The 27866-nt window shown below is 33.6% G+C and overlaps 1 protein-coding gene across 1 annotated transcript; it reads left to right on the top strand.

Annotated features, from left to right (window-relative positions):
* The first annotated feature begins 21814 nt into the window (after positions 1–21814).
* On the top strand, positions 21815–23706 carry LOC111391047 (cytochrome P450 71A3-like). The gene is made up of 2 exons (XM_023016188.1): positions 21815–22769; positions 22879–23706. Exons 1-2 carry the CDS (start codon positions 21861–21863, stop codon positions 23485–23487), a joined length of 1518 nt encoding a protein of 505 aa, XP_022871956.1. The 5' UTR covers positions 21815–21860; the 3' UTR covers positions 23488–23706.
* The last annotated feature ends 4160 nt before the right edge of the window (positions 23707–27866 follow it).

Genomic DNA, 27866 nt, shown 5'->3' with positions numbered 1-27866 from the left:
CAGTCTCCTTTTCCTCTTTGTGATGGGATGCAGTAGAGAATGAATAATACATACGTGTGATCTGGGGACCATAACCTATTTATATAGCGACGCCCTTTGATCTAATTCGGCCCATTATAGAATTAGGACTTGGGTCCGGTCTCTACACATATGTAAACCCACACTTTAATTGAATACATTAAAATCCAAAACTGAAGCCTTATTAGATCATTTTAATTGGGCTCAATCGAATTCGATAGCCTATAATTTAACACAAAATTATTCACACATATAAGCCCATCTATTGATTAAAAATCCTTACAATCTCCCACTTGGGCTATATGTGTCACCTTATAATTGTGCATTAAACATAACCTTATGAGTACTCAGAATTTTGCTATCATTACCGAATGTATCCCCAAGCAATCCCATCCATCAATCATATCAACATAGGATCAAAGCGGCTTTCGCTACTTTCATTGTAGCTAAACCCACCAATGGTCACGTATATCAATATAACCGAAAGACATGGATCAAGCATGGATGTGTAGCATGGAAATTACATGTAATGTGATCTGTAATATGCCTATTTCCAACTGGTCTACCTTAATACCTTATTTAGATCATTTTAAACAAGTTCAGAGATAGTAAACCAAATAACTTTATAAATGAAAATAACTTTAACCTTAAACCGTATTCAAAATAACAGTACATGTGTCCAATATGAAAAGCAAAAATACAAACTCCCACTGAAACTAGATATCCTCAAGAGACACTATGCCCATATGAGCAGTGTGCTCATGAAAGACTTTGGGTATCAATCCCTTAGTAAGTGAATCCGCAACCATGGAGTTTGTCCCAATATGCTCTATTGACACCTGTCCACTCTGAACTCTTTCTTTAACAGCCAGAAATTTGATCTCTATTTATTTTGACTTCGTCAAGCTCCTGTTGTTATTGGAATATAGCATTGCTGATTTATTGTCACAAAATATCTTAAGTGGTCTTTCTATATTGTCCACAATGCGCAGCCCAGTGACAAAATTACGCAGCCATATTCCATGATTTGGTGCCTTATAACACGCTATAAACTCTGCTGCCATGGTGGAAATAGCTATGAGTGTCTGCTTAGCACTCTTCCAGGAAATAGCACCTCTAGCAAGCAAGTAAATATAGCCTGTAGTGGATCTCCTACTATCTTGGCATCCCGTGAAATCGAAATCAGAATAACCGATGATCTCCAACTGATCCGATCTCCTGTATGTGAGCATGTAGTCTTTTGTTCTATGTAAATACCGCATGACCCGTTTGGCTACTTTCTAATGATCCATTCCCCGATTACTTAAATATCTCCCTAGCATCCCAATAATGTACGCTATATCCGGACGCGTACAAGCCTGAGCATACATCAGACTCCCTATAGCTGAGGAATAAGGAATCTTATGCATTTCTTTAATTTCCAAGTCATTTTTAGGACACTGACTTAAGCTGAACTTGTCTCCTTTAACCACAGGGGTGTCACCTGGTTTACAATCTTGCATGTCATATCTTTTAAATACCTTTTCGATATAGCTCTTTTGTGATAATCCAAGAATACCCCGAGAACGATCTTGGTGTATCTGAATTCCTAATACAAAAGAGGCGTCACCAAGATCTTTCATCTCAAAATTCTTTGCTAGAAATCTCTTGGTTTCGTGCAATAAGCCTATATCGTTGCTGGCAAGCAATATGTCATCGACATATGAAACCAGAAAAATATACTTGCTCCCACTAAACTTGTGGTATATACAATCATCGACCAAATTCATCTCAAACCAAATGAGATGATCACCTGATGAACCTTGTAATACCATTGACGAGACGCCTGTTTGAGTCCATAGATGGATTTCTTTAATTTACAAACCATTTGCTTTGCATTATCCGATACAAAGTTTTCTGGTTGTACCATATAAATTGTTTCATCAATGTCACCATTGAGAAACGCTGTCTTAACATTCATCTGATGTAACTCAAGATCGAAATGCGCTACCAATGCCATTATTACTCTGAAAGAGTCTTTCAAAGAAATTGGAGAGAAAGTCTCTTTATAATCGATGCCCTCTTTCTGTGTAAAGCCCTTTGCGACAAGACGAGCCTTATACCTCTCTACATCACCTTTCGAATCCCTCTTGGTCTTAAATATCCATTTGCAACCAATGGATTTCGCACCTTCAGGCAAGGGAACGAGGTCCCATACGTCATTGTCCTTCATAGACTTTATCTTTTCATTCATAGCATCGAGCCACTTTTGAGAGTTAGAACTTTCCATGGCTTGACGAAAGTTGATCGAATCATCTTCCACCATTCCAATTCAACTTCATGTTCTTGGAGAAATACGATATAATCATTCGAAACCGCACTTCTCCTTTCTCTAGTGGATTTTCTTAATGGAATTGGTTCTTGAGGCTGTAGAATTTGTTCTTCTGGAACAATTTGCTGATCTTGAGAGGGAGGTATGACATTGTCTTGATCCAGAGTTGTTTCTTGAACAATATTAGGGATAAAAACCTGATCATTGTCAATGGCAATTGGAGGAATTTCAACATATTCCTCTTCAAAGACAAAGCCTGTAACGCTTTCTCCCCCCGAAAACTTAACATCCTCAAAGAACTGAGCATTTCCTGTCTCGAAAATTGCCTTAGTTGTAAGATCATAAAACTTGTAACCCCTGGACCTTTCAGAAAATCCAATAAAATAGCAACTGATGGTCCTTGCGTCCAGTTTCTTTTCATTTGGCTTATAGGGTCTTGCCTCAGCTAGACACCCTCCAAATATGTATATGCTTCAAACTAGGCTTCTTGCTCGTCCAAAGCTCATATGGGGTTTTATCAGTGGTCTTAGTTGGAACTCTGTTGAATATTTAAGCTGCGATCTTTAATGCTTCACTCCAGAGAGATTCTGCTAAGGTAGAATGACTAATCATACTCCTCACCATGTCCTTAAGCATTCTGTTTCATCTCTCAGCAACACCATTCATAGTGGGCGAACCCGGCATAATGTACTGTGGGACGATACAACATTCCTCTAGGAATTTAGCAAATGGTCCTGGACGTTGTTCATCTGAACCGTCATATTTGCCATAGTATTCACTCCCACGGTCAGATCTGATGCTTTTAATCCTTTTGCCGAATTGGTTCTCAACTTCAGCTTTATATTTTTGAACACATCCAGTGACTGTGATTTTTCATAAATGAGATATACGTAGCCATATCTTGAAAAGTCGTCTATGAACATTATAAAATATTGTTGACCATTCCAAGAACCGTAGGGAATGGTCCACAAATATCCGTATGTATAAGTTCTAAGACGTCCGAAGTCCTATTGGCTTGAAATCTCTTTTTATTGGTTTGTTTTCCCTTTATACAGTTGACACACAAATCATAATCTGTGAAGTCAAGAGGGTTGAGAATCACGTCTGACACAAGTCTCTCAATTCTCCTTTTAGAGGTGTGACCTAATCTCTTGTGCCACAACGAGGCAGAATTCTCGCCGGTTAATTTTCGCTTTACACCTCGAGTACTCACATGCAAGGTTTCATTATAAGAAACAATTGTATCAATTGAATAAAGATTATTGTAACCTAATAAAGAACCGGAACCAACAAATTTTGAATCATGAAACAAACTAAATTTTTCATTTTCAAATGAACAAGTATAACCAAATTTGTTCAAAACAGAAATAGAAATCAAATTTCGTCTAAAAGACAGTACAATAAGTGTCTCAACAAGATCCAAATAAAATTCAGTCTTTAACAATAATCTAAATTTTCCTATTGCTTCTACTTCCACCTCCTTGCCATCTCCAGCATAGATGTATCTTTCATCATCACTTGGTTTTCGGCAACTCAGGCAACCCTGCATAGACATACTGATGTGAGTTGTTGCACCAAAATCTATCCACCATGTATGTCTAGGTATCGAAATTAAATTTACCTCAGGACAAACCAAATGAAGAAGAGTACCTTTGTTTATACATCATGCGTGGTAATTGGTGCAATTCTTCTTCTTATGACCTGCAGCTCCACAGAAGAAACAACTACCTTCAGTTGTTTCCTTATGTTGTTTCTTTTGCGGTGCCGTACCCGCAGCTTCCTTATTAATCTTCATTTTCTTGTTCCTTTTGTCCTTAGAGGTGGTGGCCAAATGAGCACTTTCTGTCTTCTTATACTTCAGTCTTTTCTCTTCCTGGACACAGTGTGAGATGAACTCATTAAGGGACCATGAGTCCTTTTGACGGTTGTAGCTCACCTTGAATTGACTGAAATGTGCCGGAAGGGATATTAGAACCAAGTGCACTAACAAGTCTTCAGATAAATCTAACTTGAGTGCCTTTAGTTTTGAAGTAATGTGAGACATTTCCATAATGTACTCCCGAATGTTTCCTTTCCCTTTATACCTTATTGAGACAATGTTCGCCAAAAGTGTACTTGTTTCAGCCTTTTCATTTTTGGCAAACCTCTTCTCAAGATCCTCAAGGAAACCCTTAGCCGTAGTCACCTTATCGGACATGGTGCACCAGAATGCTTCTGGAATAGCATGCTTCATGACCATTAAACTTATGCCGTTCGATCGTTCCCACTTTTCCATCTCCCTCTTGTTATCAGAGGTACTCTTATCAGTAATTGCAGCAGGTTGATCGACCTGTAAAACAAGGTTTAGGTCCATGGCTCCGAGAACAATCATCACGTTCTCTTACCATGCCCTGAAGTTTGTGCCATTTAACATTGGAATTGAATTGATACTAGCAGAGTTATTAGCAGCAGAACCTGAAACTGAATTAGAGAACGATTATTATCAATAGCTCACATGAATATCTTTAATATGCAAATAATAATAATCTCAAATAGTGGTAGGGCCCATCACAAGATACCTAGCACAACATCAATATCTAGTCTTTGGACAGAGATATTGACTTGTAAGCGTTACTCTTGGCGTAATGATCAAACATTGACGATAAAACAATGTGTCAATCAACAAATCTTTATTTGGACCGATTTATTGATCACACATTAAACCAAATAATCGTCACACGTTTATCACCACAGGTGCACCTGTATTCGGCTAAATATTGACCATCCTTTGGGCCGATCAATATTCGCATGAATAACACATGCACAAACACCTTTTAATATTCTAAGTTAGTCAATTTCCACAAGAGAGGTTGCTTTGGCAACATGTTGTTTTAATTAACCAACTTTCGAATATTATATCTCTTAAAAGAGTCCTTAGTACCAAAATTTGAGAAAGAAAATCATCAATTTTGCATATTTTGATTAGTTTTTAAACTTTAGGGGCCTTAGGATTAATAATTCAAAACTTTAAGGGGTCAAAATTAATTAATTCCAAACTTTAGGGGTTGAAATTAATAAACTTGAAACCTTAGGGACCATAATTAATTAATTCAATACTTTAGAGGATCAATTAGAACATATTTTAAAACTTTAGGGGCCAAAATTGACCAATTTAAAACTTTAGGGATAAATTTTTTTAAAAATTTGAAACTTTTAGGGGTCAATTTGAATTAATTATAAAATTAGGGGGCCAATTTGAATTAATAATTAAATTTTGAGAGCTTTAATTACAAAATTTAGAACTTTAATGGCTTGAATTAATTAATTTTAAACCTTAGGGACTGAATTATTAAATCCAAAACTTAAAGGCCCAAATCTTAATATAACTTAAAGGTTAGGGACTGAAACCTTAATTTTATAACCCTAACCCTAATTACAAGCAGGGGCCTCAAAATATCTAATTTACACGTGAGGCCTCCGCCCCCAAATCAACCAAAAAAACTGAAAAACCTAAAAAAAAATTCTTTTCTTCTCTTTCCCTGGTGGCGGTGCACTCCGGTGCCGCCAAGAGTAACGGCGTAGGCATAAGCCGGCGCTTGTAGCAGCAGCGGGTGCTGTTGCACCCAACAGCGCCGCGGCAGCGCCTCGTGCCGCTGCCGGCAAAAATAATTTTTTTTTAAACAGTATCGGAATCTGAATTTCCAAAATCCATAATTCGAAATTTCTCAAACCTCAATTATCTTTAATCCGAATTATGAAAATAATGAAGAATTATACCGAATAGTTTTCAAATTCAACAAAACTAAATCCAAAATTGTCAAATTTGAAAGCTTCATAAAAAAATATTGCAAGAACCAAATAAATTATTTGATTCTCAATGATTCAATATGAAAAGGCTCATATACCACTTGTAAGATCATTTAATGCTTTAAATCACCGGATCTTTCATGTTAAATCATCAAGAAATTCAAGAATTAAAACGGAAGCGTACCTAAATCAGACATGGTTAATGCAATAATGAATTTCGCGGTAAAGTCTTTCAAATCTACACGCAGTCTCATTTTCCTCTCTGTGATGGGATGCAGTATAGAATGAATAATACGTACGTGTGATCTGGGGACCATAACATATTTATATAGCAACGCCCTTTGACCTAATTCGGCCCATCATAAAATTAGGATTTGGGCCTGGTCTCTACACATATGTAAACTCACACTTAATTGGATACATTAAAACCCAAAATCGAAGCCTTATTAGATCACTTTAATTGTGTTCAACCGAATTCGATAGCCTATAATTTAACACACAATTATTCACATATATAAGCTCATCTATTGATTAAAAATCCTTAGATTGAACTCTATCCACCAAAAGTGACTTGCTATCCACTTTCCTGTAAGTTCATAATTCGAATGCTATCACTAGTTACTCTATGCGAGACTTGAGTCCTTCCTTAAATCGCCTTACTCTGCTTTCTTTCGTTGCCACCAGGTTTGGAGCAAACTTCACAAGACGAGCAAATTAAACGTCATATTCAACAACTATTTGATTTTCCTGCTCCAGCTTAATAAACTCTCTCTTTCCACTTTGATACTCTTAAAAAAAAAAACTCTTCTTGTTGAAGGCATCTTTAAACATCTTCAAGATAAAAGGTTTAATATCCTTCTTATATATGTTGAAGTTGAACCGCTAACCACCCATCATAAACATCTCCAAGGAGAATATGGGAGCATAAGTTACATTTTCTTGTTCGTGTACCTCATTATCGAGAATGCCTTCTGAATTTCAGTTAACTATTTTCAGCTTCCAGAGGATAGTAATGCCAATAAATGATGACAGGGAGAACTTCTTGAACTTTTAGAGGAATTGATCATTTCTCCTTGGTCTGCTGTTTTGTTCAAATACAATTGGGGTTTGCATAAGAGCCTCCATTATTATTGAGTTCTCTGATGTTGCATTTAAATTAATCTAGTTCTAGTTTCAGATGTTCTTTGTGAGCCTGAGAACGAGTAGCGGGGGCCATCGGAGGTCACAGATATTTTTTACTTATAAGAAAAGAATTTAATTAGATTATATTTGCAACTACAGCATTTATGCATCAAGTTCCAATAACTCAGTACAATAAAATTATTCTTAACAAAATAGATTTTATAACTTTGGCTTTTAATACCAATATTGTAACCCCCAAGTCTAGAAATCTTAAACTTAAAAGTATTATCATTAATTACCATTTAAACGTATATCAGAAAAAAAAAAACAAAAGAAGAAGAAGAAAAAATTGATTTGAATTGGACAACACTTAAAAGTCATTTCTTGCCAAGCAATCACCTCTAATCATCGAGCTCTAAGAGGATAATGTGGAATAAGCTATTGTCTAATAAGTAAATCTCATGCATTTGATAAATACTTATGATGTGCATTGCCTTTATATAAAAAAAGACTCTTCAAATAATTACTTGGTGTCTTTATCATTACTTTTAACTCTTTCAAATTAAGATTGCGAGCTTCATTTAGTTCATTGTCTAGTCAATAAAAATGTTGCGGACCGTTATCATTTGGAGCCCGCTAAATCTGTTAGTAGTTCCATGAAGTGATTAATATTAATCATTCAACATTCAACATTAGTCGAGTGCACCGATCTCCACTCTCCACTCACTCTTTGCATGACATAGACAAACACCTTTTAAAAATTCAAGATATATATCTTTTCAAAACATAATTTTCTATATTATCATTTGAAAATTTTCATTTCCTGAAACTTTACTTCATGCATGCTTATGAATGTATTGACATGCATGAAGATCACATGAGATATGTTAATAACCCAAAGAGCAATAATAAAGTATGTTGCCAAATAATAGCACTTTATGTAACACAATTTTACAATAAAATTGTGACATACAAGCAGGGACAGAGCCAGAGTAGGGCACAATTTTTTTTCGTATTAAATTGATACATAAAAAAAATTCCATTATTTTTTTCTTGCCTATAAAAAATGAAATTTACTTGGAGGATGCCTCAAGCTTCGCCCCTGCTGATACGAGTGAATACAAATGGAGCCATACTTGGAATCAAACCTGACTCGAAGATTGACCCCGCTAAGTCATCGAGTTATGGGTCGCTAATTGGATTGATGGGTCAATGTTCTTTCATCGAAATCTTAAACATTGATTTATTATACTTATGTGAATGATGAATATTTTTATTTTTTATTTTTATTTTTTTAAATAATAAAGAAGTCTTGAATAGTTTATTGTATTTCACAAAAATAACGAACATTGTCTTTCAACTTTTTTTACATACAATTGATATTATAAAAATATTTTTAAGTTATTCTAACGGAAGCTAATGTTTAAATGATAATAGTTGGAATTCTTGATAATAAGTGTCATATATTAGCATCAAGTATTAACACAACTGACAATTATAGCCTAGTGGTCGGTAATGAGTATTGATTTCCATAAGTTTCAATTCCTTATGCTATCAAATTTTGGTCATTTACAGGAAACCGGCGAGTTAATTAGAATGAATAAAGTGGTTCTCTATTAAACCCGTCGACTCATTCGGTCTTAAACCAATTTGAATGCTAAACAATCCTTTCATGGGACTCAGACCGGACCATCGTCCGGCTCACCAGGTTTCCGTTCGGACCGGCGCCAGTCCTAATTTAATAACCGTGTTTGGAATTCTTTGCAAATTTATCTTTCAGAAAAGCAAATTAATATGTCCTTATCCACCCACGAAGTCAATACGCCAAAAGCCCTATTTCATCACAATTGATTATTATTATTATTATTATTATTATTTTAAATTAAAAATTCTGCATGAGCACCACTTAATTGCTGTCACCAACCATTCAGAGAACCCATATAATATGACAGACAGCCTATGTAGATTTTTAAATTTTTTAATAGTAGACAAGTGGCAATCCGATTGACGTGGGCACGTTTGGCTAATCCTAAGAATTTACTGGTAAGTAAGCATTTAAAATAATTAAACGTGCTTAGTATTCCATATATGCAGAATATACTCTCTTTCTACTAGTGTAGATATAAAAATTTACACTAAGACAAACAAACTAATATCAGGACAAGAAAAAGAAAAAGAAAAAAAAAAGAAAAAGAAATGACTATTTTATTATTTATATTTATTTATTTTACATTTGTGAGCAGAAAATTTGTGAAAATGTACCTCAAAATGGTTAAGCAAATCATTTTATTTTATTTAGTGTTACCAACAATTAAAAGACATAAACTTATAACAAGGTGTAATGAATAAGTTATATTTCAACTATTGACAAGGAAATACATAATAAATAATGGATAATACTCTGAAGATGAAAGTCCATAAATTAATTTAAGAAAAGCAAAGCAAAAAGTGAATGACACGAATTACCATGTGAAGACATGACAACTCGAACACATATGTAAATATACATACATTCATGCATGTGTATATGAATCATACATTTCGTTCACAACAATTATATTAACAATACATGAACACATTATCTTATGAAATATAAAATCTAATGCGAAGTGCTTACCTATAAAAATGAAAATTTTAGTACCTTATGAAGCCCCCATTCGCCCCCATTTCGATCATCATTCTTTTCCCTCTCTTATTTTCAATCACACAATATTTCATAAAATTACACGCAAATTAAAGAAAATTCATTTTTTTCAACCACATATTTTTCAAAAAAATACTATTCCAACCATTAAAATTTGAAAAGAATAGAACCAAACGGGGGCGAAGATGGCCAAAATGCTTGACAATCACAAAGGGAGAGGCAAAGTAGGAATGCAATTAGTCTTGGATAAGTTCCCTCTGTAAGGGAGTGTTGACGAAATATACTTCGATCAATAATACCGCAAGTGCAAGATTTCTTAACAAATAATAAAATGGATTTTTGAGTCTAAGTATCGTTCATACAGAAATTGTACTAGTTCAAATTTGGAATTAATTTAGCATTAACATAAACTATTGAATTTAGCGAATTTTCCTATAGATTAAATAATCTTATTATGAATGCAAGATCTAACTTAACTAAAATAAATGCAAGATTATAAATAAAAGCAAGTTTTATGAAAATATGAGGATGAAATACGTACTAGGATTCCGAATCCTCTTATATCAATCCCCTTTAACCTTGAACCATATAAATTTGATAACACAATTCAATTATGAAAGTCAATATTTCTAAATTATTTAACAATCTCTCTCGACTAAAATTTAACTTATTTTTACATGTAATCCGATTATATTTCTATGATAGATGCGAAAATATAAAAATACATTAACCGATTTGTGACCACTTAAAAATCATGTAAAGTATAGCGATATATTTCTATTTCCTATCGGAACTCTACAATAATTGACATTATATCTAACTTATTTTTCATCTTTCGAGGGTAAAACAAGCCAAAATATTCATACAATTAGTGATTAAGTAATTGTAGAGAAAAATAAATTCATGTCAATCATTCAAGTATTGAAAACGAACTTTGAATGTCAAAAATGAATAAAATCAAGAATTAAGCCCCTGTTTGATTTCCATTAAATTAAATTACATTACATTCCATTTTTCTCTATCCTATTCTCAACCACACAATTTTCCATAAAATAATATTACACGTAAATCGAAAACTTTTCCTTCTTTTTCAACCACTTATTTTTTTTTTTAAAAATACTACTCCCCCCATTTTCATTTTCAAGTAACGGGGATCAAACAGAGGCTAAAGATTGACGTGTGCCCTGTATTTTTCCTATCAAATTCTGGCCTGCTTATTTTTATTTTATTTTACTTTTTATTTTATCTTTTTTTCCACAGCCGCCAACTCCTTCCTTTTTGATTCTGTATGGCGTGTATTTTTATTTTTATTTTCCTCAGCCGCCAACTCCTCTCTTTTTGTTCTTCATCATTTTCCAATCGCTTCACGAGTCCATAACTAAAAATAAAAGAAAATTAACCCATATTAAACAAAAATTTATAATTTGATGACATAAAAATTTAGTAATATGATTCGAACAAATGCACAAATCGCACTTATCAGGAAGTATGATGTGAAAGATTTTGGATCAAAAGGAAGTTTTCAAATTTCAATCATAGACCATCCTTTGTTGGAATCCGTAGATAAATCAGGCAGTCACTGGACACCATAGGCTAATTAATAACTAAATTGATGTTTAATTGTTAGTTCAATTAAGTTAAACAAAATTTACTCGATGGGAAATAAATATTTTCAATAACATAAAATAAAATAACTTTATTCTCTACTTTGTAGTTTAGGCAGTTTATATGCATATTATATTTATTTTAATAGGCACATTAATTTTTCGGGGAGTCCCATGCGTATTCCACTACAAAAATATTATTAGTGCTTGTGAGTCATTGGAATGCGATCACGTATCAAGTGTCTATGGAACTTCAAGCTCATTCCTTTACCCATATGTAAATATATATACATTCATGCATGTATATATGAATGAATCATACATTTTATTCACAACAATTATATTAACAATACATGAACACATTATCTTATGAATATATAAAATCTATCGCGATCGAAGTGCTTACCTATAAAAATAAAAATTTTAGTACCTTGCCCCCGTTTGGCCCCCATTCTCACTCTCAATTTCATCCTTTTTCCCTTTTTTATTTTCAATCACACAATCTTTTATAAAATAACATTACACGCAAATAAAAAAATTAATTTTTTTCAACTATACATTTTTTCAAAAAAACATTATTCCAACAATTAAAATTTGAAAAAATAGGGACCAAACGGGGACGAAGATGTCTAAAATGCTTGACAATCACAAAGGGAGAGAGAGTAGGAATGCAATTAGGATGGATAAATTCCTTCTATAAGGGAGTGTTGTCAAAATATTCTTCGATTAAAAATAACGCAAGTGTACGATTTGTTAACAAGTAATAAAATGGATTTTTGAGTCTAAGTATCATTCTCATAGAAATTGTACTAGTTCAAATTCCGAATTAATTTATCATTAACATATACTATTGAAATTAGTGAATTTTCCTATAGATTAAATAATCTAATTATGAATGCAAGATCTAACTTAAAAAAATGCACGATTATAAATAAAATCACGTTATATGAAAATATGATAATGAAACACGCACTAGGATCCCGACTCCTCTTATATCAATCCCCTTTAACCTTGAACCATATATATTTGATAACGAGATTCAATTATGAAAGTCAATATTTCTAAATCATTTAACAATCTCTCTTGAATAAAATTAAACTTATTTTTACATATAATCCGATTATATTTCTATGATAGATCTAGGGATGTCAATTGGGATCGTCGACTCGAGACACCCGTGGCTTTTTCGGGCCGGCTTGGATCGAGTCCCATTTTGAGATTCCGGACTTAGTCCGAGCCGGCTCGGGACTTATTTTATATATATAAATAAGTAAATAAATAACCATGAAAAAGTTAAAAAATGGCAGCAAGCGGCTGCCTTAAAATCTGCCTTTTTTAAGGCAGCTGCTTGCTGCCTTATAAAACAAGGCGGTTGGCTGCTGCCTTATTAATTATTTAAAAAAAAAAGAAAAAAAAAGAGAGAGAAAAACTGAGCTCGGCTCGGCTCACTAAGGCTAGGGTCGAGCCTTTTTTTTTTTCGTCGAACTTTTGCTCGGCTCGGCTTGAGCTTGAAAAAAGTCTGTTTCATTTTACTCGAGCCTTGAGTTTCGGCTCGCGAGCTGGTTCGACTCGATTTGTTGACATTCTTAGATAGATTGAATATATAAAAATACATTAATGGATTTGTGACCACTTAAAGATCATGTAAAGTATAGTGATATATTTCTATTTCCTATTGGAACTATACAATAATTGACACTATGTCTAATTTATTTTCTATCTTTCGAGGGAAAACAAGCTAAAATATTCATACAATTAGCTATCAAGTAATTGTAGAGAAAAATAAATTCATATCAATCATTTATGTATTGAAAACGTGCTTTGAATGTTAAAAATAATAAAAATCAAGAATTAAAGATTGATGTGTGCGCTGTATTTTTCCTATCAAATTCTGGCCTGCACCATTTTTTTTTTTCAGCCGCCAATTCCTCCCTGTTTGTTTCTGTATGGCGTGTATCTATAGGTAAACTTACAAAAATATCCTTAAAATTAGAGATCTTTTGAAAAATCATATGAAAAAATTTTTAGAATTAAAAAATATTGTCTAAAATTAAAAAATACCACAATGTCACTTTTTTTATTTAATAAAAATTGTCACTTTTCTTAAAAAAAAAAAAAAAAGGCACAATGTCACTTTTAAAAGCTTAGTGTCACCTTTTTATTAAAAAATGACATACAATCTCATTTTTATTAAAAAGTGATGTTTGTCACAAAAAATGTAATAGAAATCTCAAAACGATTGAAAAAAGTGACAAATTCAAAAAAAGTTACAACTACTTACACACTTTGCCACATTCTCCTTGAATAAATGCATTGCATGCATCAATCTAATTGATTCAAAGTTTTTCTTTTTATATATATTAATATAAAACAAGGCTTGAATTTGTATATTCAAATTAAAAAAAAGTACACATAGGTATCTAATTAATTGCTCCAATAACATAATGTGACTTTTTTTTAGAAAAGTGACGTTCTGTCACTTTTTCACATTTTCCTTAAGTAAATGCATTGCATGCATTAATTTAATTGATTGAAAACTATCTTTTATGTATTAACATGTAACAAGGCTTGAATTTATATGTTCAAATTTTTACAAATGCACACTTATCATCTTGTTAAATGTTCAAATGAGTTATTGTGACTTTTTTTTTAGAAAAGTAACAGAATGTCACTTTTTCACATTCTCCTTTCGTCAAACACCTTGTATGTATTACTTTAACTGATTCGAATCTAATTTTTCATATGTATTGACACAATCAATTTCTTCTCAAGTTCAACAATATTATTTTCAAACACATTCCCAATCACAATAGCAAAACCATCAAAAAGAACTTCATAGGTGTCAATTATTTACATCATAAGGTTCAAATCTAATCACATAGCCAACATTGCTCTATGCTTCAATCCAAATACTAAAAAATGCTTCTTCGTTCAATTGAAAATAGTAAGCCATTATTTTCTTCTATTGTTTTAGACACTTTATCTGCATAATAAATCATCTCACTTGAGTATTTAATCAAACACAGTCAATCATTTAAAACAAAGTAAAAAATCCATCACGTGAACATTTTTCAATAAAATAATTTGAAATGGTATCTGCTGGGGAACAAAAGGATTTCAAAAGACATAAGAATATTCATATATGTTCATGGTAAAATCCTGAAATATGGAAAAAAATAAAAAATCCTATGAAATAAAGTCCACCTTTGATTTCTAGACTCTTCAACAAGCTTTTTCTTCTCTAAATCTGAGATTACTTGAACTTTCTAATCCTTCATCATCTTCTTCAATTCCACAATATTTTCTTTAACTTCATTCGTAGATGTTCACTACGCGTGTGTCAACCATCTTCTTATTCTTCCCATGCAAAATTGAAAAACTTGATCAGGGTTTGAATTTTGGACTCTTGCCCAGATTTGTGGGTTGAAGAGCGTTAAAGGGTTCTGTTTTAAGAATAAAATGAAACTCATTTTTTTTTTACTTTTGGTTATAATGTAGGGAAAATTTCATAACTAAAAAATTAATTATGGCACATTTCAAAAACAAGAAAACAAGTTTCAAATTTCTAAAATCAGATTTTTATTTAAAATTATTTAAAATTTAATTAGTTAATTAATTATTTTATTAATTAAACATATTTAGGTCACAGATCTATACAATTTGGTCACAAATTAACAATATAATTAGTTGCTTATTATTTTTTGGTCACAAATCAAAAATTTTATGTTACAAATTTTTTTACGATCATATTTCAAAAATTTTGTAAGTCACAGTTTGTTTATTGGTCACAGATCCAAAAATAATTAGTCACGGATTAATTTTTAATCACGACTTATCATATTATTGATCACAACTTATTTTCGGTCACAAATTAAAAATTTTATAGGTCACATATTATTTTTCGATCACGAATCAAAAATTTTATAGGTCACATATTATTTTTCGATCACGAATCAAAAATTTTATAGGTCACAGATTAATTTTTCGGTCACAACTCAATAAATTATAAGTCGCAAACACAAAATTTATAGGTCACATATTATTTTTCGATCACGTATCAAAAATTTTATAGGTCACAGATTAATTTTTCGATCACAACTCAATAAATTATAAGTCACAAATACAAATTTTATAGGTCACGAAATCAAAATTGTTATTGGTCACATCTAATTTGTCGGCCACAAATCAAAAATTTCTTAGGTCACAATTCATTGATTAGTCACAAAATAAAAATTTTAATTGGTCACAATTCATTTGTCAATCACAATTATATCCAAATAATTGGTCACAATTAATTTTATGGTCACAAATTAATAAATTACAAGTCACAAACCAATTTATTGGTCACAAATAACCAAATAATTGGTCACAAATATCCCGTCCCATCCCGTCGACCCCCAATCACCACCTGTCATGACCACCTTCTTCTCACCGGTATGCAAAACCACCATCATAGCAACCACCCACACCACGTCAATGTAAAATCACCGTCACAGTAACCACACCATCACACACCAAACTCCGAAACCAATAACCTCCACTGTCGCCAGAAAACGACCACGATCGCAACCACCAAACACACCAATAGTAGCACCGCATGCCATCTCATCCCATTTACGATCATTGCCACGACCCACCCTACTACCTCCAAAATATGGAAGCTGCCACCGACACCACTTCAACAACCAAAACCAATGCCTCACCGCCATCAACCACCTATACCATCACCGTACGATAACCACGACCACGACCACCTCCACCTCACCAACGTCAACGCACAGAAAATTTGAAAAAAAAATATGAACAACTGCACAACTCCATCACCACTGTCGCACCATACACCACCACTACCCCTACAATTGTACCATATACCACAACCACAGCAACAATAGTCATGATTGTAAAACCACCATTACAGCACCCACACCCCATCGACCAACACAATACATCCATCAACACCACCACAACACCCAAAACCACCAATAGATTTCTCCACTACAAAGGAGAAGACGCCTCTACATAGGGGCTCCGGTTAAGCAAATCGCATCGAATGAGAAGGAAATCACCCCGAAAAATTTGGTCGGCCCAATCGCAGCAGAAACGCTGGCTATTTCAGAGCGATTCGAAGCTGCTGCGGTGGTGGTGGATCGTCACGACGATCTGCAACAAGTAGTCGTTCGATACCGCCTCGAACACCAACACCCACCACCAAGTCGTCACCGCCCCGAAGCACAGCCTTGCACCAATGATTGGAGAATCCATGTCTCTAGCACCGTCCAAGTACGCAAAGTGACGGCTGCACCCCTGATGCCGTGCGTTGACGCCGAAGGAGGTGGTCTCAGCGAGGGTTGTGTAAATGGATGGAAGAGAGAGAGGGGAGAATGTTACGGTTTAGAGAGAGGGGAGAAAGTAGTGAAATGATTAGGGTTTTGGATAATTTGATTTTTTAATATGATCATTAATATTAAATTTTTAATTATAATCTGATTTTTGAATAACCAAACTTTGAATCTGATTTTTGAAATTGGATCTTAAAATATATGGATGTGTGTAATTTCCTCTATAATGTATCGTAATTTTCAATTTTATAAGTTTTGGAAAGTAATGGACCTAATTTAACCGTATCAATATCCCCCCAATCACTTTCACAATTCAGCCACTAATCCAAGCCCACTTGGATTCCAATCCCATTACAATTGGTCTAGGCCCAATTAAATGTAATTAATTTTCCAAGGCTTTACTTCATTTCATTAATGTATTTTAGTCCTCATGTTCTTCTTTAGTTCAATTCAAGCCTTTCAATTTTCGAAGTGTGGAATATTGTTTCCCAATTTTCATCCAACATTCAATTTGTCCTTCATCATTTTTCAATTGCTTGACACGAGTCCATAACCAAAAGTAAGAGAAAATTAACCCAAATTAATTAAAAATTTATAATTTGACGACATAAAAATTTAGTAATATGACTCGGACAAATGCACAAAACGCACTTGTCAGGGAGTATGATGTGAAGGATTTTTTTATCAAAGGGAAGTTTTCAAATTTCCATCATAGACCATCCTTTGTTGGAATGCGTAGATAAATCAGGGCAGTCACTGGACACAATAGGCTAATTAATAACTAAATTGATGTTTAATTGTTAGTTCAATTAAGTTAAACAAAATTTACTCGATGGGAAATAAATATTTTCAATAACATAAAATAAAATAACTTTATTCTCTACTTTGTAGTTTAGGCAGTTTATATGCATATTATATTTATTTTAATAGGCACATTAATTGTTCGGGGAATCCCATGCGTATTCCACTACAAAAATATGATTAGTCTTAGAAACATTATATTTATTAATTAAAAATCACATGATATGTGAGTCATTGGAATGCGGCCACGTGTCAAGTGTCTATGGAACGTCAAGCTCATTCCTTTACTCATAAATATCCACACTCGGTGACATTTGAAGGTAATCTATAATTTGGTATTCTTACTCTAAAGATATAAAATATGATTCCATTCTTCTTTAGCGTTCTCTGTTTTCCTTCCATCCGATATATTTTCTTTTGGAGAGATGTTCGTTAATAAGAGACCGACGACCAATAACCAGTTTTTCAAATTGATTAATGCAAAAATTTAAGATCAAGAAACTATTATAAATCAAAGGAAAGTGAATTGGGGAGGATCACACCCATACATAACAAGGGCAAGGCTGATTCCAAGAAATTCTTGTCCGAAGTACCAAGATTATAAAGCAGATTTGAATGAAGTTGCTATTACGCTAGCCGGGTACGTCAGTCTTACATTCCTTCACAAAATTTAAAGTACTACATATGGCATCGTACCAGGGATCATGATAAAGACGATTGTCCAAATGTGAAAATTACAATTGACAAAATAGTGGTGCAAAGGCATAATTACAGTGGGAGAAGTCAACATGGCTGTGTGGCATCCCATTGTTCCTCACATTATCAGCATGAAATACGCAAGCCTACGGGTCAGGGGAAGGGCAACTCGCCTAACGCCAAGATAGCCTCCTCCAAAGAATCAGGCGAGAGCAAACCACCATCCACCGTTAGATCAGCTCCCAATAAGAGAAATCAACGCCATTTTGGGAAGGTGAGAAGGTCAATCGTTATCGGGTCTCATGTTGGAGGTTCATCAGATGACTCCTAAACGAAATATGCTAAAGAGGTGAATCAACATGCAATGGACAGAGATTGGGATAGGAGTACTCCAAAACTAGAGTCGCCTTTATTAAGTTTAAAAACGACGATGAAGAGGAGATTCATTGACTGCATTGTGATGCGTCGGTAATCTAGGAAACTATTGCTTGTAATGAAATAAAAAGAATGTTGGTTGCTAATGGGAGTTTGGGAAATGTATTCTTTAGCAACGTTTTCACCGATGGAGCATCTTTAATCGAATGTAGATTGATCGCTCGTTGACCACGATGTCGGACCTTTTGTATGGCTTCAATGTGAAAAGATTACCCTCACCGTCGAAAATCGAAAATGAACCATATGGATTTTATGATTATTGATAGAAGGTCCGTTGGAAATATACAGTTCACTTATTTTAAGTTCATCATTTAATAGTCAAGTTCATTCATGTCTTTTGTAATTATTCATGCACTAGTTTATTCATGCATTTGAAAAATACATGATTTGTATTGAGGATTAAAATGCATTTAATAACAAGTACATGTATTAGATTAGATTCAAGTTTTATGAAACCTATAGAAGGCTAGTGATTCTACTCGTTTTCAACAAGTTATTTTGGTGTTAAGAAATAAATTGGGTGTTTACTAGAAATATTATTTTCTCCTCTTCTAAAAGTTATTGTTCCATCTCTAAGTTTCCAACAAGGTTTGTATAAAACGGCATTCCGGGTCACCCAGGGATGGGAAAGGACAATAACCTCAATCCACCACTTGCGCATGAAATTCCCACAGTTGAAGAAACCAAGGGATGTATCGCAAAATTTTCTATGTGCTCTAAGAAAAGAGGATCCCCGACCCTCGATAGTTAATATGGTCCTGATGGTAGGGCTTGCCGAGAAAAAAACCCATAGAGATTGGCTTAAGTGAATCATTTGGAAAGATGTAGAAATTGATGACAAATTGGATCATCAGGTCCAACTCCAATGCCACGACACTTGAATAGCCTAAAATCTTTCTCGTAAACTTTAATGGTCCACCTGCAAATGTTTTGGATTGTTGCTCGTCTGTCTCGAGATTTGAAACGAAAAAATGCAGTTCCTAAAGGATAATACGGATTTTATTTGCGTGGAAGCATTCCGATATGGTTGGAATCGATCCAACAATGGCTTGTCATGCCTTGAAAGTCAACACCAAAGTGAAGTCGATAATTCAAAAGCGAAGGTCAATGAACGTAGAGATATATGAGGCCCTCGAGAGGTTGCCACCCCACCTAGGAATGCAATCCTTAGATTTTTCTTATTGATAAAACTTTGAATGCACATCCCCCCTTCCTTTTTTTTGACCCAAAATGTTGTTCCGTTTTGAGTTGCTCTTGACATTCATTTTCCTTTATTATTGTACTGTATTCTAGGTTAATATAAATCGACTAGAAGCACAAATACTTAAAAATTTATTAGTATTCGTATATGATACATATTCAAGTTCGGATACTCTCTGATACATATAAGATACATTTTTTTAATTATGCTATACATTTAAAATTTTTGTTACGTGTCGGATAAGAATTTTTTTAAATTATTTTCAATACATGTCATATATGTTGGGATACACAAAGGAAAGTTTTATTGGTTTTAAACTCTTTCAAAACTCATTATTATTGGTTATAGATTGACAAAAAAAAAAAAAAAAATCTTAATAGATAACTATATCATTATCATAACTTATTGAAAGTATATAATGTTTATTAGAAATACAAAACTTGAGCTTTAATTTAATTGACAGCTAGAGTTTTTTCATTGAAAAAAAAAAACAATAGTATTAAATTTTTTAATACATATAAAATCGTGTTAATGGTTAACAAATATATATTTTATTATTGAAAATAGATAATACTATTAAATCGTATTCTTATTACGTATTCAAAATGTCAACAATATCTATTATCTGTATATAAATCGTGCTGTTGCTATACTTTAGAGCGTGAATCTTTCATCCTTTCAGTATTCTAGCCATTCTTGAATTTTGTTATTTTACTTGGTTTGTTTTACTTCACAAGTGGGTTGATAATCTTGGACTATAATATTGGCGCTATCTTGTTTACGCGCTATCTTGTTTACGACTTTCACGACAAAGTGTTTCATTTTCCAAAATACTTTCTTTAAAGCTTATTATTATTATTAATTTTTTTTTCAAACTAGCTTTCAATTCTGTATTTTCCCAATAAAAACAATTTTATATCTGGATTCATATCTTTTTCATACTTTTTAATCACACTTCTCTAAAAATTTACTTTTCACAAAATTTAGAGCGCGTTTGAACCTCATTTTTAGCAGAAAATGCATTTTGAAATATAGATTGACGAAAAATGTGTTGTTAAAAAATAATGAAACGTTTTGAATTTATGCATCAACCCCCAACCTATTGCAAGGGGCCAGCTCGACCCCCCTGTAGACATGCCCCAGTACAAGGGGCTTTTTCCACATTCACTTATTCTAAAAGTTACATCAAACAGCGTATAAGGCCTTTTCCTCGTGAGCTTTGCTATAGGTACTCGGAGTTTGACACTCCGAGTAATTACCTGCTACTCACATGGGGGTCCAAGGCCCACCGCGGCCCACACCAATAAATGTGTGGAGCCCGACCCCGTCACTTACATTGGGTAACCCAACGTCGGGTACAAAATGGAAATCTCCTTTCCACATACATTTATTCATTCTAAAAGTTACATCAAACAGTTCTAGCAAATCATTCTTCACTCTAAGCTTGACTATATACTTGTTTGGTAGGGATTTGGTTAGTTGATCTTTTGACCATTAGAGATAAAATGAGTCTTACCTGCAAGAGAAGAATTCAAAAACGATGGCTGAAATAGTGAAATAACGGTAAAAAAATTGATTATAATTAACTTAAAATCTGTACCAGACAAGCTCTATATATATTAAAGGCTAAAAGGAGTCATCTCATAGGTCAATTTGAAATTAATATTTTTCTTTAACATTATTTACGAAATTCAACAGTGTTAAAATTACTCTTTTCCAATTGTATATGCTGAAATTCAGCAGAGGATGCAAAACGCAATTGGGAGTCTGAAACAGATCATATTTGGCGGGCTGATGAACCACATTTTTCAAGATGGTACGGCGTTCAGGGAGAAGGGACACATTATAAATAGCAGAACATAAGAAGATTATCATGCAAGCATTCTCCGTTTGAGAAAAGAAAATGAGTTCTTTCTTGCAACTCTTACTACCTTTTGCTTCCTTCTTCTTGTTCACCATTTTGGTCTTCAAATGGTACTTTAATCCTGCTTCAACAGCCGGGAAAAGGATACCATCTCCACCAAAGCTTCCCGTGATTGGAAATCTTCATCAACTCGGCTTATTCCCCCATCGTGCGCTTCAAGCACTATCCAAACGCTATGGTCCAATCATGATGCTTCATCTCGGGAGTGTGCCAGCGGTTATTGTCTCGTCAGCTGAAGGAGCTCGGGAGATCATGAAAACTCACGACCTGGTTTTCTCAAACAGGCCAAAAGTAAGCATTCCTGATAAAATTGTTTATGGGTCTAAGGATATAGCTTTTGCGCCTTACGGTGAACACTGGAGGCAGGTGAGAAGTATATGTGTGCTTCATCTTTTGAGTTTCAAAAGAGTTCAATCTTTTCGCTATATAAGGGAAGAAGAAACGGATCTTATGATCCAGAAAATTAGGCAGTCATCTACTTCTCCCACATCCGTGACAAACTTGAGCAATTTATTGGTGTCAGTTACTAATGATACTATATGTAGAGTGGCTCTGGGGAGGAAATATAGTGATGGTGAAGCGGATGGAAGCAACAAATTTGAGTTAATGTTGAAGGAAATAATGGAGATAGCGGGTACTTTTAATGTAGGTGATTACATTCCGTGGCTTAAATGGATGAATATGGTGAATGGTTTGGATGCTAGAGTTGATAGACTGGCTAAAACATTTGATAAATTTTTGTCAAGTATAGTTGAAGAACATAGAAGCAGAAGAAAGCAAGAAAACAGCAGCAATGCAACGGATCTTGTGGATTTATTACTCGAAATTCAAAGCGAAAAAAAAACTAGTTTCACTCTTGATGATGAAACCATGAAAAGTGTAATTTTTGTAAGTATCTCTCGACAAGCCTGCCTTAACTCGTTGAACATTAAATATAAATAAATATTTCCCATCTCGGAAATATCAAAATTCACCTTCAGTTTCTTTTTTATGACAGGATATGTTTGCTGCTGGGACTGATACAACATATACTTCTTTGGAGTGGACAGTGACGGAGGTTTTAAGGCACCCAAAAGTCATGAAAAAACTGCAAAACGAGGTGAGACAAGTAGCAGGAGGCAAGTCAGAGATAACTGAAGATGATTTAGAAAAAATGCCCTATTTGAAGGCAGTTATGAAAGAGAGCTTAAGACTACACCCTTCGATTCCATTACTCGTTCCACGAGAATCGACACAGGACACTAAAGTAATGGGTTACAACATTCCAACTGGTACACAAGTGATGGTCAATGCTTGGGCAATTGCAAGAGACCCAAAAGAGTGGGAAAATCCTGAAGAATTCAATCCAGAAAGGTTCTTTAATAATACAGAAGTGGACTTTAGAGGGTTCAATTTTGAGTACATTCCATTTGGTGCTGGTCGAAGAGGTTGCCCTGGTATTACTTTTGCCATGGCTGTCAATGAATTTGCGTTAGCAAAATTGATGCTTAACTTCAACTTCGCCTTGCCAATTGGAGCAAAAGATTGGGACCTGCTCGAAGCCGTTGGAAGCACTGTCCATAAAAAGCATCCTCTACTTGTCGTCGCCACCCCTTGTTCTTCCTAGTGCTTGTCATCACTCCGTCGACTCTCTTAATTATCTCACGTCCTCTCCAAAATAAACAAGTTAAAGGTTTTCCACAAAATGTTAAACTTATTTTGTACTTGCGATTCTTTATCATCATGTTTTCTATCATCATAGTTGCAATAAAAATTATATGTATCTAAATTTCGTTCTTATGTAACAGAAAACAGTTTATTAATTATTAGCATGTGATGAAAAGCACATCAATGACCTCAAATGAAGAAATAACTCCTACAACCATGCAAGATAGCGGAGAAGAAAAGAGTTAGCCCCCGTTTATATATATATATATATATATATATATTTTCACTCATCTCATTTTCCTACAGTAACTAGCTAATAACACGTTACATTACACATGATTTTTGTCAACGATGGACAGGGAAAGAATAATGCCTTGGAGCCTAAAGGACTAAATTGCCCTATGATGCATTTGAAATGTACATCTTTACCCTCCACTATTTTTAATTCTACCAATATTCAACAATCAATTGAAAAGGGTAGAAACGGAAAGAAAAGAATTTTCTTACTCAACTGACAACATCTTCGCAAGTGACATCAGTTTTTGTAAGGGTCCCTGTCCTTGCTATCTGACATAGGGCCCTGTTTTTTGAAAAAAAGTTGGAAAAAATTGGCAAGAATGGGGGCCAAACACACACTTAATTTATAAGTGGTTGATCATGCCTTTTAACTAACCAAATGCTCCAAGTACCTTTATGAGGGAGATGATACTACCCCTTTTTTACCATTCATGGGTAAATTCATTGTTGTCTATTTTTATGACATTTTTTTGTACAATAAAACTAGGAAGCAACATCGAGATCATCTCACATAGGTTTGTTCTACACTTCGTGCAACAAGCGTGTATGCTAACGTAAAGGAATGTTCTTTCTTTGCTGATAGAGTTATTTTACTAGGATTCATTGTATCTACTATGAGAGTATGTACTCATGATCCCGTAAAGATTCAGGCCATTATTGGTTAGTAGACCTAAGATTATGCATGACGTTAAGAGTTTTCATGGCTTAGCTATCTTTTATCATCATTTCTTCAAGGGATTTAGCATGATCATTGTTTCTTCACGGAGTGCAAGAAGATAGGGAGAATTTCATTGGACGTGGGAAGCTACTAAAGCTTTCACGATTCATATTATTTACTACTATGACCATTGATGTCAAAGTACATATTCATTTCCATATGTGATTTTATGTTCGGTGTATAAACATTGTGTATGTTTCTATTTTACATATAAACTATGTTTGTTTCGAATTTAGTTGAAGAAGATGTTTTATGAATATTAGAATTTTAGTTAAACATAAAGTCTAAAATTATATAAAATGTCCAAAAGTATTTAAGGATGATAAATATTAGTGGATTAATTTAGAGTGATAGATTTTAATTTGTTTTATTCTTACATATTTAAGGAAATAATGTGTTTATTTATATATATAAGTGAAAAAGATTTAGAAGAATAGCGGAAGAAAATCACAGCTCCCTTGTTTAAGGGGAATTTTTAAGAATAGATGACATTTTAGAAATATGCACGTTTAAATTTGGGGCAATTTTGATTTCTAGGCAAAATTTGGTGGTGGACTTGAAATCTAGTTAAATTTGAAAGTTTTTACATAGCTAGTCATTTTTATGTAAAAAATTAAAAAAAATACCAAAATACAAAAAAATAACATTTTTGTAAAAATTATCAAATTCTATGTATGATTAAGATTTCGCCCTTATTGGGTGTGAACTAAAATCTAGATTTTAATTTAAATCAAAGTCAATAATTAATTTTAATTACATAAATCAACCAAATAGGGGCTACATAGTACAAATAGTTAGTGTACAAATCTAAAGGTAAACCAACAATTTCCAAGAGACAGCTTTGTAAGTGATACATCCTATTAACCAATTGTAATGCTATTTAGCAAAAAATTCTAGATGTAATCTGTTTTATTTGAAAATCGAAATTGAAGTTTCAAAATTGCTACGTAAAAAATTAAACTTCGGATTATTCACATGCTAACTCTATGTTAGTTTGTGTAAATGTAAAATTGTAATCTATGTTTTTCTCTATGAAGCACGTTACACGTAAGATGGCGGAGCAGTGAGTGAAAGGGGACCATCGTGTGCACATCGAGTGCGGCGGACAATAAATAGAGAGGGGCAACAAATCACAAAATATATGCCATGTCCAAGAATGTTGTATTGGGTCTAGTCTGAGCTCCACGTAATGGAAGCTTACAAGAAAGAATAAAATCTCCCATAAAATTCTAGGATGTTCAAGAAAGAGACAATAGTGAGAGAAAAATTTCTTATAATTTTTATTATAATCAAAATCAATTAATTATAATAAAGCAATAACTAAAACCTGGATAAAGATTAAACTTGTGGATAACGTCTAACCCTAAATAATAACGAGAATTAAATATAGCAACTAACTCTAATTTAATTAACTAAATAAAATTATTCAAAAAAAAGAAAAGTATATTTTCGGAGCTCTAAACTATGGAATTTGACCGGAAATGGACACTGCAAGAAATTACGACTTTTAGCGCTGCTCCCACTTCTCCATAAATTCTTCTTCTTTCTATATTTCATCAAAAATGATAGCCAGCAACTTGGCTTGTGTGGAAGGGTAAATAGTGTATCTCCATTTGCTATCACAACCCCAATTGCATCAAGCACAGACATGAGTCTAGGGAGTTCAAAAGATGAAAAAAGCCTCATGTATAGGCTTTTATGATAGAAATTTGACAGGGTGCTGTCGTGTCATCATCCTGTTGGCCAATTTTTATTTTATTTTATTTTATTTTTATATTAATATCTTCCAATGAAAACCCACCAAATGTTGTTTCTGTAAAAATTCTGTTGATTTTTCTGTATTTATAGCATTGTTGCCAAAAAGATATTCATGTCATTCACTAGAATGAAAGGAATTATACCGACAGTTAAACATATAACAGATGCTGTTTTGTTCCACATCTATGAAGATTTTGCTTTCGTCACATGACTTGGTGGTGGTATGTGGATTAATCAGTTCCACACCTAAATATATTTAGTTCAAGATCATAATTTACTTGGATTATTATCGACTTCGTACTTGTAATAATACAACTATTACAATCTAAATTTATATTCTTCTAATGAAAATGCCTTTTTCTACTCATTTTCTAAATCTCCTTTCATTATGAAAGATATTCGCGAATTGTTGTCAAAAGGAAAATTGACCTATCATGAGTCCCTCAAAATTTGTTATAACCACATAAATCTTGTTTTCTCCGTGATCCATTATTTTCATAATGCCCATATTTTTTCCTCTGAATTATTTGGCCCAATTATAACAAGTGATGCCAGTCCCAAGATTTTGATGGTTCTTCGGAGGGCTAAATTGGTTACTAAAGTGATGTTTAAACAAGGTTGATTGTTTCAGGGATGATAAGTATGGAAATTGAGTTCTGCTTTTGGATCGCAACAAGATTTTTTGTTATGGCAGACTTTTTTGTTTTGATGCTGGAGGAGAAGTAATGTAAGGATTGATTATATATTTTGGAAGGTCCAACGATCACTTTGGATGCAGCTGGAGCTTATGGTTTGATAAGCAGTGACTTAGGTGGAGTCATTTGTGATCAGCTTGTTTGTGGTGATTTGAACAATAATATTGGGGAATCTTCTAGTAGCTCTTTATATATTTTGGAAGGTCCAACGATCACTTTGGATGCAGCTGGAGCTTATGGTTTGATAAGCAGTGACTCAGGTGGAGTCATTTGTGATCAGCTTGTTTGTGGTGATTTGAACAATAATATTGGGGAATCTTCTAGTAGCTCTGGTAGAGCTTGTTGTGATCTTATTGATCATGTTGCTCATGGTGATTTGAATAGATTTGACAACTCAGATGGAGTTGGAAGTACTCTTAGTGATTGTCAATTGTTCACAAATTATACTAGAGAGAGATGAATAAAATTGAATTATCGATTGTCAATTGTTCACAAATTATACTAGAGAACATAGGTTGAGAATTGGAATAAAGGAATAATAGGTGGAGATGGAATCTCAAACACTCTTCTCATACATCACGTGCAAGTAGATAAGTATTAGGATACATATTAGTTGTTGACATAAACAACAATCAAAACTTCCTTTTGTTTTGGTTACATTCAAATTTGACATCGCATTAATTAGTACAATTCAATTTCAAACTTATTCCTCAGGGAGCGATATTTTTACTCGTAAGCTATTACTTGTCAACGATATCGTACGCTTGCAGGATTTTACATTAATTCTACCTCAACCAAAAAAAAAAAAAAAAATTTTTTTGTCACTGAACTTTTAGCCAATTTTCAGTTTAGTTTAATTTCCATTTTTGT

Source organism: Olea europaea, unplaced genomic scaffold (assembly GCF_002742605.1).
Source record: "Olea europaea var. sylvestris unplaced genomic scaffold, O_europaea_v1 scaffold744, whole genome shotgun sequence".
NCBI classification, from domain to species: domain Eukaryota; kingdom Viridiplantae; phylum Streptophyta; class Magnoliopsida; order Lamiales; family Oleaceae; genus Olea; species Olea europaea.
The sequence above is the reverse complement of the archived record's forward strand: the minus strand, read 5'-3'. Positions and strand labels throughout refer to the sequence as shown.

Coding starts and splice junctions, on each gene's coding strand:
- LOC111391047 (XM_023016188.1), top strand. CDS start 21,861: ATGAGTTCTTTCTTGCAACTCTTACTACCTTTTGCTTCCTTCTTCTTG. Junction 22,770..22,878: donor CCATGAAAAGTGTAATTTTT/GTAAGTATCTCT, acceptor TTTTTATGACAG/GATATGTTTGCTGCTGGGAC.